Below are 13052 nucleotides of genomic sequence, written 5' to 3' on the forward strand. Positions count from 1 at the left end.
TAATTATTTTGCCTGTAATTATTTCGGAATTGCCCTCCGTTTCTAGATCTCAAGCCATTATAATTGTTTCGTGCAGTAAAATGTCCATGAAATCCATAATTATAAGAGGTACGCCTAAAATTGTTGAAATATCGACCTCGAAGATTGTTTCCCTGCCGATTTTCGTAACCTTGATTGATAACAGCATTGGCTTCTAACTCACTACTAGTTGGAGTCTGAGTACAAACACTAGTGGTCTTCGAGCGTCGAACATTAACTTGCCGCACATTTAACTTGCCTCTATTTTGTTCAGAGTTCTTAAAAACCTTTCTAATATTTTCACGTTCGTTGTCTTCATTAGGAAGAACAACAAGCCCCTTTCTACTAAATTTTATTACATCTAATCTTCTTAACATGCTAGTCAGTTGATCTACTGAACGAATTTCGTGACAAGTAATGTGATTGGCAATATTATCAGGTAATTGGCTAAGTATTAAGTGCACAACATCTATATCTTGAGGATTTTCAACCAAATTGCAATAACTAGAGTGAGTTTTTAAAGTAAAAGTCTCTAAACTGCCATGTACACTGGGATCGTATTTGCGATTCCTCAATACGGAGAGTTGTGATTGGATAACTTCCGAAGAAGCAAACTGATTAATGAATTCTTGTACAAACTGATCATAAGAATTATAGTAATATTTATGAGTTCGAAACCAATAACCAGCTCTCCCAATGAAGCATTGATGAATACTTTGTAATTTCATTTCTGTTGACACTCCAACATTTAATATATTATCCAGCTGTCCAATATATTCTCTCGCTGTTTGTTGCTCCATCTTGCCAGAGAACTTAGGCAATTGAGATAATTCATTTAATTTTAAACGTCCACTTCTTACATTTCCTTCCCCATTGCATTTATTTCTAGTTATATGATGATCATATCTTCCTCTCAAATTATACGGCGCGATTACAGCAAATATGATTTGCTGCATTTAACCCTGTGTTACTACAGTTATGCAATCTGGAACCATTTACAGAAGAATGAGGATCATCGTGATTGTTCGACACTGAACATGGTACACTTGCATCACGATAAATATTACTAACACAATCATTTTGTGGATTAGGTTCCGATATTTGTGGGTAAAAATCACACCACGTACTAGGAGAATTAAAGCTTTGATCCAGATGACAATGTGGATCATAATGTACATTACTAACATTGTCATTATTCGTAGTAAGCACAGAACTAGAAGTAGGATGTGCATTTGTACCAAACAGTTGATAGCAAGCATCAGTGGAGTTATATTTCTCAGCACGTAATTCTTGTTTATTGAATGGACCTTCTGTGTCGTCACTTCGGAATTTCTTTACGGAAGTTTCTTCAGAGATAGATCTTACAGATTTATTATACTTGTGCTTCCAACGGACATGTTTACGGGCACGAGTGTTAGTAACATTCTTCTTACCGGAAACTGTCCTAGAAGAATCATCTGATACATCAGTAGACGAAGTACTGAGTACAACATCAGACTGGGTTCTTCCATTCTGACATGTATTAAATTCCGTATTATCCACAACAATTGATTTTGTTCTACCTTTACTATTTGTAACAGCTGAATTACGAGCAGAGGAATTATGTGCCTCGACTCTTTCTTGACATTCTTGACTTTCCTGACTGGTAGACACCCTGAATAGCTCCTCTCCTTCTACTATTTAAACTTTACAATCGCCCCTCGTATAAATTGTTTCATAGAAAATAATAATCGTCTGTTATTTATTGTCCTTACTCAATGTTACCCTTTTTGTATTTCAGGTATGTTTCCACAGCTTCGGTGTTCAAAATTAGTAGCAGATTCTCTCACGAAAACACCTCGATTTGACAGTCGGGAATTCCAAAGGTAAGAACTGAAAAATAACTTTTGATGAGGAGCACTAACGAGTATTTTCAGTGTACGTGAGCAAGGTGTCTGTCAATTTATTGTAACTAGCTGGAAATCTATGCAGCTAAAATGCAAGAATTTGCTGCTCTATTTCGCTTAATTTACGGCGCTTTTCTTACCTCTTGGGTTAATCGCGAAGACGAGGGTGAATGACCTGACGAAATGAATACTACACCCTTGTCTTCCTCAGTAATGTGGGTTGAAAATCAAAAAAATGTTAAATTTGAACTCCAAAAGAGGAAAAACTGCATCACGGCAAGGATTTATTTCTCTAGGTGGCGATTAATAACAAATCAGATAACTAATATTTATCGAAGGGGGATAAAATCACATTCGGAAATGTTGAAAATTTTCCTCTATTGTGGGGGATCCCTTCCATACCCCCACCCATGGATTTCAAATCTAGATAGTGTACATTGCACTAACCTAAGATTGTTTAAAAAATGTTCTCGGCACACCTTTTTATACAAATACCAATCAGACTACAAATTGTACTAATTTCAAAACTGAATAATTGCTACAATTTTTACAAATCTCAATTATGTGAACTTGCTATGAACTCTTAAAGAAATAAAACAAAGTTCATATTTCAGATCGATGGGTGGGATATGGCAAGGATTCCCCCCTTCCGAATGTGATTTTATTCTCCTTCGATAAATAATAGTTACTAGATTTGTAATTAATATTCCTGAAATGAGAACTACTTCGTGAAGCAACATTTATTATACACAAGAGTACAATGACTGACAGTGCGTGTAAATATTGCGAAATCAATCTAACAAAAACGGAATTTTCAACAATACCGGGTGTATGAAATTTAACCGCGCCATTATTTGCTATTCGGGTTCCTGTCTCTGCGTCTGCGCAAGTCTTGGTCAATTCCCAAGATATCCGATGTTGTAGTTGGATATATATATATCCTCTTCCTGCGTAATAGTTCGTTCCACTATTACGTATTCAGTTTAAAACTTGTCTATGTCAACCTCACTCTTTTCATCGAGAATGAAATTAAGAGACAGAATGCCACATGGATTAATTCCTCCTCCCCCCCTGAGGAAACTACATCTCCATATTCCATTGGGAACGAATGTCAATCAACTCTTCACTACTCCAATTGGGTGCTGGACTGTTGTGGTAATGGTATTTACCTCATTTCTGAATATTCACGTCTACACCTCTGCCGACATTCTGTCCAGCACAACTCTATCCTACCTTCCTCCTAAACCCATTCATTCATCTCCCTACTTCAACAACCAGATCTTACCCTTGCACCACTCTGGCTTTCAACTCGTACTAATGCTTTCACCTCCTTCTTCCATCCTCTTTTCAAACACAATACATATTTAAGCATTTGTTGTTATTGGCCTAAAACGGTGAATTTTAATTATAATTTCGTGCAAGGTGTTTATGCAACTGGAAAACGTATGACATTACAAGGTTTCTCGTCGTTGTTCCTCTGCCACCCGCCTAATTTCATGGCCGTGCCATGCCTTTAGGCGATTCGTACATAAAGAAATATGATATCTTCTTCCCTTAGGTGTGCATTTACTTCGACTTGGTATCGGTATATTACTAATCCCAAAGATATCTTACGGAAAGGTTTAAGATATCATTACTTAGATCATGTACTCATCATAGTTCTCACTTGATATAATTCACCTTCCGAATCAGTAAAATATAAAGAGTCCTCTAAATAACGAGGCGAATGTACTTAATAGCATCTTGGAAAGTTCACACTAGCTGCACTTCTTATCACACAGTCCATGGAAGAGCTACTCAACATTAAGAATGTCCTGGCCTTCCTCTCCTTCGAGACGAGCTCTCAGGAACTCCTCTAGCTTTTAGATAGCAGTGTTTTTCCTAATCGCGGGCTTCCAAACTGACTTACTTATCTTGTCCCTTGGGCCTTCCATATAGATGAACTATAACTTGGTACTGAAATGCGCTTAGAAGTGAGATTACTTTCGTAACATCTCTGGCTGTTTTGCATTGGCAGCTTTGGAGCGAGTCATAAGTCCCGGAGCAGCCAATCAACAAACGAGCCGCTGGTGTCATCTCTACCCAGCACCTATCGCTATCCCTGTTGCTTGCGCTCTGGACTGTTGGCAGGCTCACTAACTGGACTCGAGCGGTCAGCTGGAGCTGTCATAAAAATAATCTGACTTTACAAACATGTGGGGCGGTTGGTTACTTGGAATGCCTTGCTGCGAGCTCGAAACTAAATATATTGCGTCGTACCATCTTCCACGATCCTTCACACTTATTATATTATATCAACCTCTTCCCTTCTCTTCTATCATCATCTATTTTTTATATATTTCTATTCATTGTTCTTCTTATTCTATTTCAAAATACTTTCTCACCTGATCCAATTATTTCTCGCAACAATTTACTTAAACTCTTTTTCCTGATCCTGCCATCTGCACTTTGTATCTGAAGTTCTTTGTTGATTGACTTGTAACAAACAATCAAAACATATTATCAATATTGATTTCAAGAATTTGCAGTACATGTTGAACGCAATAACAATTCGTGAAAAATGCAAAGAGACCAAGAGGAAAACAGTGAACGCTCGAAAAGGATACGTGTAAAATAAATGAACGAGCTAATGGACCGTGCGATGAATCGAGGAAAAGCGACTTGAAGCTTTAGAAATTTGGCTATGACGAAGAATGGAGCATGTGCAATTGAAAAAGTAAGAAATATGCCTGTGTTTGAAAGAGCTGATGAAAGGAGTGCGATGCTGGAAGAGATTAAGAAACGGAATATAATGGGACACTGGCTACGAAGGAACTGCCTGCTGAAAAATATAGTGGAAGGTCTGGCTGCCTTAGCTGAGACCATGGCCGGAACTGCGCATGCGCCAACCGGACGCGTTCAGTGGCTAAATAGGGGTGACAAAGCTTTGGACAGGAAGCGGGTTCCTTGAAAATCGTCTGCTGTAGAAACAGCAATGAAGTTTCAACGTAGTAACATCGCCGCCAAAATACATACAGAGATGTTTACGAATTATGTAAGGTTTAGGTAATCCAGTCATATACTATATCAGCAAACAGAACATATAAGAAAAGTCTTCATATCGTCACATTAGTAGATAAACTTGTTTGTAAACCAGTAGCTTTATTTTAGATCATTCAATTAAATTGATCTTCTTAGTAAATATTATAATTAGCACAAATGTACACAACATTAATCAGGATAGTTTTCTAATAATAATATTGTTGTATATAGTATTATAAATATAAATGTAGTAACTGAATGGCTTGTGACATTTTCTAGTATAACGAGGGTGTTTTGTAGAATGTGCAACAGAGGCCAAAGCGTCCCAATTTTCCTCATTCCACTTCGAAACGGTTTGTTGCGAATTGTAAGAGCCATCACAAACACAACACAGAAAGCGGTAATAAACACAAGCGAACCCACGCAAGTGAAATACCACAGTGTAGTTTGGAGAGTGCTTATCCCTGCTTCCCCTCTCGCGTTTGGAATAGTCCTTTCCAGGTCTTCCTTGGCCGGACTTGTACGATGATATTAAATGAGTAGATCCTACGCTGACAAGAAGGGAAAGGTGCAAGATCAGAAAGACTGAAGGTCGCAGTGAAAAACCTGCCGAATAAGGCAGAGAATGATGAATAAATGTTAATAATAATAACGGTATTTAAATCATCTCAGAAGAGAGTGGATATTCTTTAAATTCATACAAATCCGCGGTGGTCTAGTGGATAGAGCGTCTGAATGCCACGCGGGAGACCCAAGTCAATTTTCGGGGTGAGTGATCTATAAGGTCGGAATTTTTCCGGCTTTGTTCCCGCATAAAGCGGCTCTGGGGTTCACCCAGCCTCAAATCAATAGGTACCTGGCGGTGGTAAATGTAGCCGGATCCAAAATGGTGGCGAGTTCGAGAATGTTTGGAGCCCGTAAATCTGCCTTCATAACACGGTGCTACATACACGGGAAACTTCACTTTTCTTTTACCCCTGCATACAAATCAATTAGTTTAATTCGCGTAGTGATCACCATCGTCGCTACTAGCCTGGAAACGTACAACGGCTACGAAATGAATCAAAATGTAAATGCTATCTCGATCAAATAAATATTCTCTGCAATTCTAGTCAATCAATCGATTTGAAAACACGAATCGACATTCAACGATATCGCGGTTACAAAATGCTTTCAACAACTTATTCCCATGCCCGAATCTTTTCCATGTTCTAAAAGGGGGAAAATATGAATTCCAAATTTCCGCAGGGTACAAGGGAGATTGAGTCTTGACATGGTTGTTGCGGTAATGACCGACTTCTGATACGTTGAGACTCTGGTAATTTAAGTTAACTGTTTTACCTTAGGCGTAGTTCTACCAGATGAATAATACGGTACATCGATTTAGATTTTAGAATATTTATAATACTAAACAATACATAAATGGTATGCAGAACCGCAATTACAACTGTCTAATATCGTAGATAATAGGAGACGCGCGCGTAGTATGTTGCACGGCCGAGCTCCCATGAGCAAGTCAGTCAGTCTTCTCGCTGCGCGCGCATGCGCCGCAGACGGCTCGCAGCAGAATGCTTTATTCCCGAACATACTCCCCCCGGTTGAATGAACATAATTCAACTAATCTCCGTCTTTACCTATGGGGAGGAGCACAATTTTACCAACACTTCTTCTAAACACTCCGTCTTTCGTTTTCACTGTCACTACACGCACTAGTCCATCGTTCCCAGGATGCACCGCTTCCACCTTAGCTAGTTTCCACTGTAGTGGGGGTACGTCGTCCTCCTTCAGCAGTACAACTGTCCCTGGAGATAAGTTCTTCGTGGAGGATGTCCACTTCTGGCGTTGTTGAAGTGAATGGAGGTATTCTTTATTCCACTGCTTCCAAATGGATCTTCTCATCTTCTGTATCAGCTGGTATCTGCTGAGTCTATTGTCAGGTATGAGGGTAAGGTCAGGTTCTGGGAAGGTGGTTATAGGTCTGCCAATGAGAAAATGCCCTGGAGTTAATATCTGGTGATCTGATTCGTCGGGTAAAATGCAAAGTGGTCTTGAATTTAATATTGATTCAATCTGGCAAAGTAAGGTACTTAACTCTTCGTAGGTTAGTATGGTGCTTCCCATCACTCTTCGTAGATGATGTTTCAGCGACTTAATCGCCGCTTCCCAGAGTCCACCGAAATTTGGCGCTCTTGGCGGTATGAATTTCCATTCAAAATGCTCATTTGCTGCGTAGTCCTGAATGACATCTTGAAACTGTGTAGATTCAAACATATTGCGTAGATCCTGAAGTTCTCTGTGTGCACCTCGAAAGGTACTGGCGTTGTCACTGTAAATGGCTGCACATTTTCCTCTTCGGGATATAAATCTCTTCAATGCAGCTAAAAATGCTTCAGCTGTCAAATCTGTAACAATTTCAACGTGTACAGCCTTCGTTGAGAAACACACAAAAAGTGCAATGAAACATTTTCTCGTCGATTTGCTCCTTGGCGCTCCAGTCTTTATCTTTATAGGCCCCGCGTAGTCTACGCCACTGTACATGAATGGATAAGCGGCTCGGATTCTGTGCTCCGGTAGATGTCCCATCAGTTGTTTACTGGCTTCTGATTTAAGTCTATGGCATTTAACACAATAGTGTAGGATGTGCTTAACTATTTGTCTTCCCCGGACGATCCAATATTTTTGTCTGATAGAGGAAAGTAGTAACTGTGTTCCAGCATGAAGTAATCTGCGATGTTCGTATTCAATTAACAGCCGTGTAAGATGGGCCTTAGGAGGCAAGATTATCTGATGTTTAGCTTCAAAAGCTAGATCGCTGTTTTGTAAACGTCCGCCCACGCGAACAATGGAATCGGCGTCGAGAAATGGATACAGATCTTTTATTCCACTGTTCGGAGAAACTTCTCTCTTGTGTGTTAAGTCTTCTATTTCCTGAGCGTAGAATAAGGCTTGCGTTACTTTAATGCACGTATCTGTGGCTCGTTGCAAATCCTTGGCATTCAGTTTCGAAGTACAAACATTTCTCTTCGTGGGCCCCTTGCAATTATCAATGAAAATATGACAAAGTGCCATAACTCTTATCATTCTCAAAAGGTTAGAGAATCTCATAAGAATTTCATCTGATTTGTGGGTAGTTACCAATAAGGTTATTTTCACCTTCCTTCGTTCTGGTACTTCTGTAGGTGGATTCATTCCAAAACTGATCTCGTTGATGGCCAACTTTGGATCTTGATCTGATTGGCTTAGAAATGCTGGTCCTTGTAACCAAAGTGAGTTTCCCTTTAGCTTCAGGGGTTCGACTCCTCTCGATAACATATCAGCAGGATTATCCTTTGACCTTACATGCCGCCAATCACACACCTGCGTGTACTCCTGTATTTGAGCCACTCTATTTGCCACAAAGGGTTTCCATGTCTCTGGGTCCTTTGCGATCCATGCCAAAACAATCTGCGAGTCTGTATATAAATATACCTTGTTTATTTGGAGATTCAATAAAGGTATCACATTATTAACTAATTTTGCCAAGATAAGTGCTGCGCACAGCTCAAGCCGAGGTAAAGTTATTTTCTTAATCGGTGCAACTTTCCCCTTGCTGCACAATAACCGTGAATTAACTTCTCCTCCTGCAGTTACAGTTCTGACGTAAATGCACGCGCCGTACATTCTCTCAGACGCGTCAGAAAACCCGTGAATTTGAATGTTTATTATCTTCCCTTTAGGTAAAATACATCGTGGAACCTTAATGTCTGAAATGTGGCATATTTGTGCTTGTAAAGCCTTCCATTCGTTTAATACATCTGAAGGTAACTCGTCGTCCCAGGATACATTTAATTTCCATAGTTTCTGTAGAAATTGTTTAAACAGTGCAATAACAGGCCCAATAATTCCAAGCGGATCGAAAAGTTGCGCGATTTGACTGGCAACCCTGCGTTTGCTTACAACTTCGTGAATGCTCAAATCGTAGCCGGCCAAATTGTTTTCTTTCTTTGCACGTATCGTCGAAGAGCTTTGTTTATCGTAAAGAAGTTTGCTGCAACCAGCAGTCGTATTGTTTCTTTGATTGTTGATAGCTGGGTGATTGTTTACAAAACAAGCGTTGGTGTCTGCTTTCCTGTGCACTGGATCACTGCGTACGGGGTAGGTTGTAAGATGTTTCTTCGCCGGTGCGAGTGTAGCCAACTCAGCATTGTGTTCTGGCGCTAGCGCTGAATCTCCGGCCGTTAATATGCAAAGAGTGTCAGCGGTGGTATTCCAATTGACACCTAGAGTTTTTGTACTGTCGTCGTTAAACAGAATCGTGTCTTTAACTTCCCGTAGCTCTAAAGGTATAGTTTCCATTACTCTTGCAGAATTGGATGCCCATTTTCGTAGCTTAAATCCTCCTGCCGATAATAATGCTGACAGTTCTTTACGTAGATTAATGGCTTGATTTTCGTCTTCTTGCCCTGACAGCAAGTCATCTATATAAAAGTCTCTCTTCAGTATTTCAGCAGCTTGTGGATAGTTGTGCATTTCGTCTGTCGCTAGTTGCTGTAGGCATTTAGTTGCTAGATATGAGCTAGATGTCAGGCCATAAGTTACAGTGTTTAATTCGTAGATCATCAGTGGTTCGTCGTGAGATTTTCTCCATAATATACACTGTAGTTTCCTATCAGAAGGGTGCATATGAATCATTCTATACATCTTCTCAATATCAGATTTCAGAGCGATTATATGAGTCCTGAAGCGAAGCAGTAAACCGAACAGGTCTTCTTGTAGAACCGGTCCTGCACTTTGTAGGCAATTGAGTGACCTGCCACTGGTCGTTTTTGCTGAACCGTCGAATACGACTCGTACTGCCGTCGTGGAGCTGGCTGTATTCACAACTGGGTGATGGGGAATGAAATATCTGGTGTCTTCCGTTGCTGGCGCCTCTCGCACTTCCTGCACTGCTTGCATGTGGTGTAATCTCTCGTACTCGTTCATAAATTCCACATATTCTTCTTTCAATTCCAGTTCTCTCTCTAGTCGGCGTTCTAACTGTAAAAATCTGGAGTGCGCATGTTCCAAAGATTCCCCTAATGCTGATCTATCTTCCGTCAAAGGTAAGCGTACCGTGTAAGTGCCATCTTCATTCCTTTCTGTAGTTTGGCGAAAATGTGCTTCCATTTTCTTTTCTTTAGGCGACATAATTTCTTCCGACAAATCTTCCACCGACCAGAAACGATGTAAGAGCATTTCCAACGGCTCACCCTGTATAAAGAATGATCTGCTTGGATGTGACGTTGTTCCTGGAGTGTTGCCCACTACAATCCAACCAAACTGTGTATTTTGTAACGTAGGATAAGGTCCTTGCTTCGACATCTTCTCTGGCAGTAGGATATCGAAAAATATACTTGCAGAAATTAATATGTCAATCTTTGCAGGAACATTGAAGTTTTCATCCGCCAGGGCAATATCTGTAGGTATCTCCCATGTTGAAATATCAATTTTTTCTGCAGGCAAACGTTCCGTAATATTTTTCAAGGCAGAACATTGTGCTTCTACAGTAAATTCATTGAATCTTGATTTTAATTCCACATTCACAGAATAAGGTGAATTTACAGAGTTGGAACCTATTCCCTGTATCAACGTATTTTGTCTCTGTCTTCGTAACCCAAGACGTTGTACCGTATCCATACCAATGAGGTTCACTTGAGACCCTGGGTCCAATAAGATGCGGCAAGGCAAGTATTTTCCATCTTTGTCCTTTGCTAGAACACAGGCAGTAGCCAGCAAAACATTTTGGTTCTTATTCTTTACTGAATACGATGAACTGGTTCCCTCTCCGACTTGAGGGTTGGAAACACTGATTCCTTCGTTCGCAGCTGATATTCCTGAAATGAGGGGAGGTACACGGCGCTCGCCACCCCTTTCTTCGTGCAAACTCGTGTGATGACGCAACCTACAGTACCTGCAAGAGCCGGCGTTACAATTTAACACTGAGTGATTAGCAAAACGCAAACAGTTCGTGCATATGCGGTTCTCATGCAGGAATTTATATTTCTGTTTATTCGTCAATTTCAAAAATGACTGGCATCTGAATAAAGGATGAAAAGGAGATGCATCTCTGCAGTAGATGCAGCTTTTGCTCGACGCAGTAAAATACGTGTTAGATGCTTGTGGCGTTCTTGGCCTGATGTTACTAACAGCTGGTGACCTTGAAAACGGCTTCGTCGATGTCGAAGGTTCATTTGCTTCGAATTTCTGTAGAGAGTTGCACTTAGCTTCTAAAAATATAAGCAATTCTTCTATGGTACTGAATTCTGTGTTGCTTGATTGTTTCTCAAAGTCTCTTCTCGTACATTTATCCAATTTGGCTGAAAGATACTGAACGAGAAAAATATCAATTAAGTCCGCGTCTCCCTGAATGTTTCTTAATGCTTCTATAGAACTTCTAATCGTAGTCGTGAACTTTCTTAATTCTGTTACACTTTCCTTAGTGACCGAAGATACATTCAAAATGCCATTTACGTAAGCAGCGGCTATTAACTTTGGATTATTGTATTTGCGCTGAATCAAATCCCAGGCGCCCTTGTAATTAGCACCTGTGAGTTGCAAATTCTCGATAGTTTGTAATGCATCACCCTTTAACGAAAGCCGTAAATACTGCAATCTTTGTATGTCTGACAAGGTTTCATTTTTTTCTATGAGGGCTACAAAAATATCTTGAAAAGATGAAAATTGAGTGTAGTTTCCGTCAAACGTTGGTAAAGTTACATCTGGGAGCTTGATTGGAGATTTAGTTTCAGGCTTACATGTGTTATTCTTTCTCGTCGAATCCTTGTCTATTATTGAAAGCATTTTAGCTTCTAACGTGAAGTAACTTTGCTCAAGTGACGCTCTCTTCTCGTCGTGAGATTGCTCATCTGATAATTCGGATATCTTGTCCATTACATCCTCTAGTTTCGACCAAACACTGTCGAGTTGCTTATGCCTGGCTACAATTTCGTTTACATGACCACTTGCTTCGTCATAATTCGACACGTAGTTCTGAAGCCGAGTTAATTGTCCTTGAATTACACTGCGTTGTCTCACGAGCTTCTCAAGCATTTCACTTTCTTCCGGCATTTTCTCAGGCAAGGTTAGGAATATGAACAAACAAGCATGGAAAAGGAAAATAAAAGGATTTACTCACGTACATGGAATCTGCAGCCGTCGATAATTCCTCTGCTCTTGGCAACCCTGTGACTGGATCGTGCTGTCCGTTGATTCTCCTAGCTCGCTCTAATTTCCCCTCGCGCGGCGTGGCTGAAGTGGCGGGAAAACTGCTTTGTTCTGTAACTTCACTGTACTATCACTGTCTGTAACACTTCACTTCACTAAACTGCACTTTCACCAGTCCCGTCGTTTACCGATATCCGTAATTCATCCGGTTTTGCGGAGGACCATATTTTGCGGTAATGACCGACTTCTGATACGTTGAGACTCTGGTAATTTAAGTTAACTGTTTTACCTTAGGCGTAGTTCTACCAGATGAATAATACGGTACATCGATTTAGATTTTAGAATATTTATAATACTAAACAATACATAAATGGTATGCAGAACCGCAATTACAACTGTCTAATATCGTAGATAATAGGAGACGCGCGCGTAGTATGTTGCACGGCCGAGCTCCCATGAGCAAGTCAGTCAGTCTTCTCGCTGCGCGCGCATGCGCCGCAGACGGCTCGCAGCAGAATGCTTTATTCCCGAACAATGGTTTAACATCTTGTTCTGAAAAGAAAGGAGAAAAATCAATATGTTTTATACTCAGAACGACTAGGCAAAAATAAACGATTCTTTTTTTTTTTACTGCATCTGCTTTGATTTTGTAAAAAAACCTCATGCCTCAGGTCGAAATAGAGAAGAATTTACATTTTCATTTTTTTTTTACCAAATCCGATTTCAACATGGATGCCAATAACATCTTGTCCAGGTACACGATAAACAGGAAGGTCCAACGCGTCTGAGAGCTGAAGTTAATTAACTTTCGTTTCATTATTGAACTACGAAAAAAAATATTGTTTTCACGTTTTGAAATTAATGTTTCGTTCCCCCTTCAAACGCACACAAACGCTTCTACTTGCCAAGTTTTTCCTTATGTTGAGCTACAACGTTGTACAGTCA

The 13052-nt window shown here is 40.1% G+C and overlaps 1 protein-coding gene across 1 annotated transcript; it reads right to left on the reverse strand.

Moving 5' to 3' along the window:
• Positions 1–6542: 6542 nt before the first annotated feature.
• On the reverse strand, positions 6543–12011 carry LOC145991828 (uncharacterized). The gene has a single exon (XM_083127874.1). The coding sequence runs from the start codon at positions 12009–12011 to the stop codon at positions 6543–6545; it is 5469 nt and encodes a 1822-aa protein (XP_082984000.1).
• Positions 12012–13052: the final 1041 nt, after the last annotated feature.

This window comes from Lepisma saccharinum, chromosome 8 (assembly GCF_977018435.1).
Source record: "Lepisma saccharinum chromosome 8, izLepSacc3.1, whole genome shotgun sequence".
Classification (NCBI taxonomy): Eukaryota; Metazoa; Arthropoda; class Insecta; order Zygentoma; family Lepismatidae; genus Lepisma; species Lepisma saccharinum.

Bases quoted from the DNA above. Each gene is read 5' to 3' on its own strand.
- LOC145991828 (XM_083127874.1), bottom strand. From the start codon at position 12,011: ATGCCGGAAGAAAGTGAAATGCTTGAGAAGCTCGTGAGACAACGCAGT.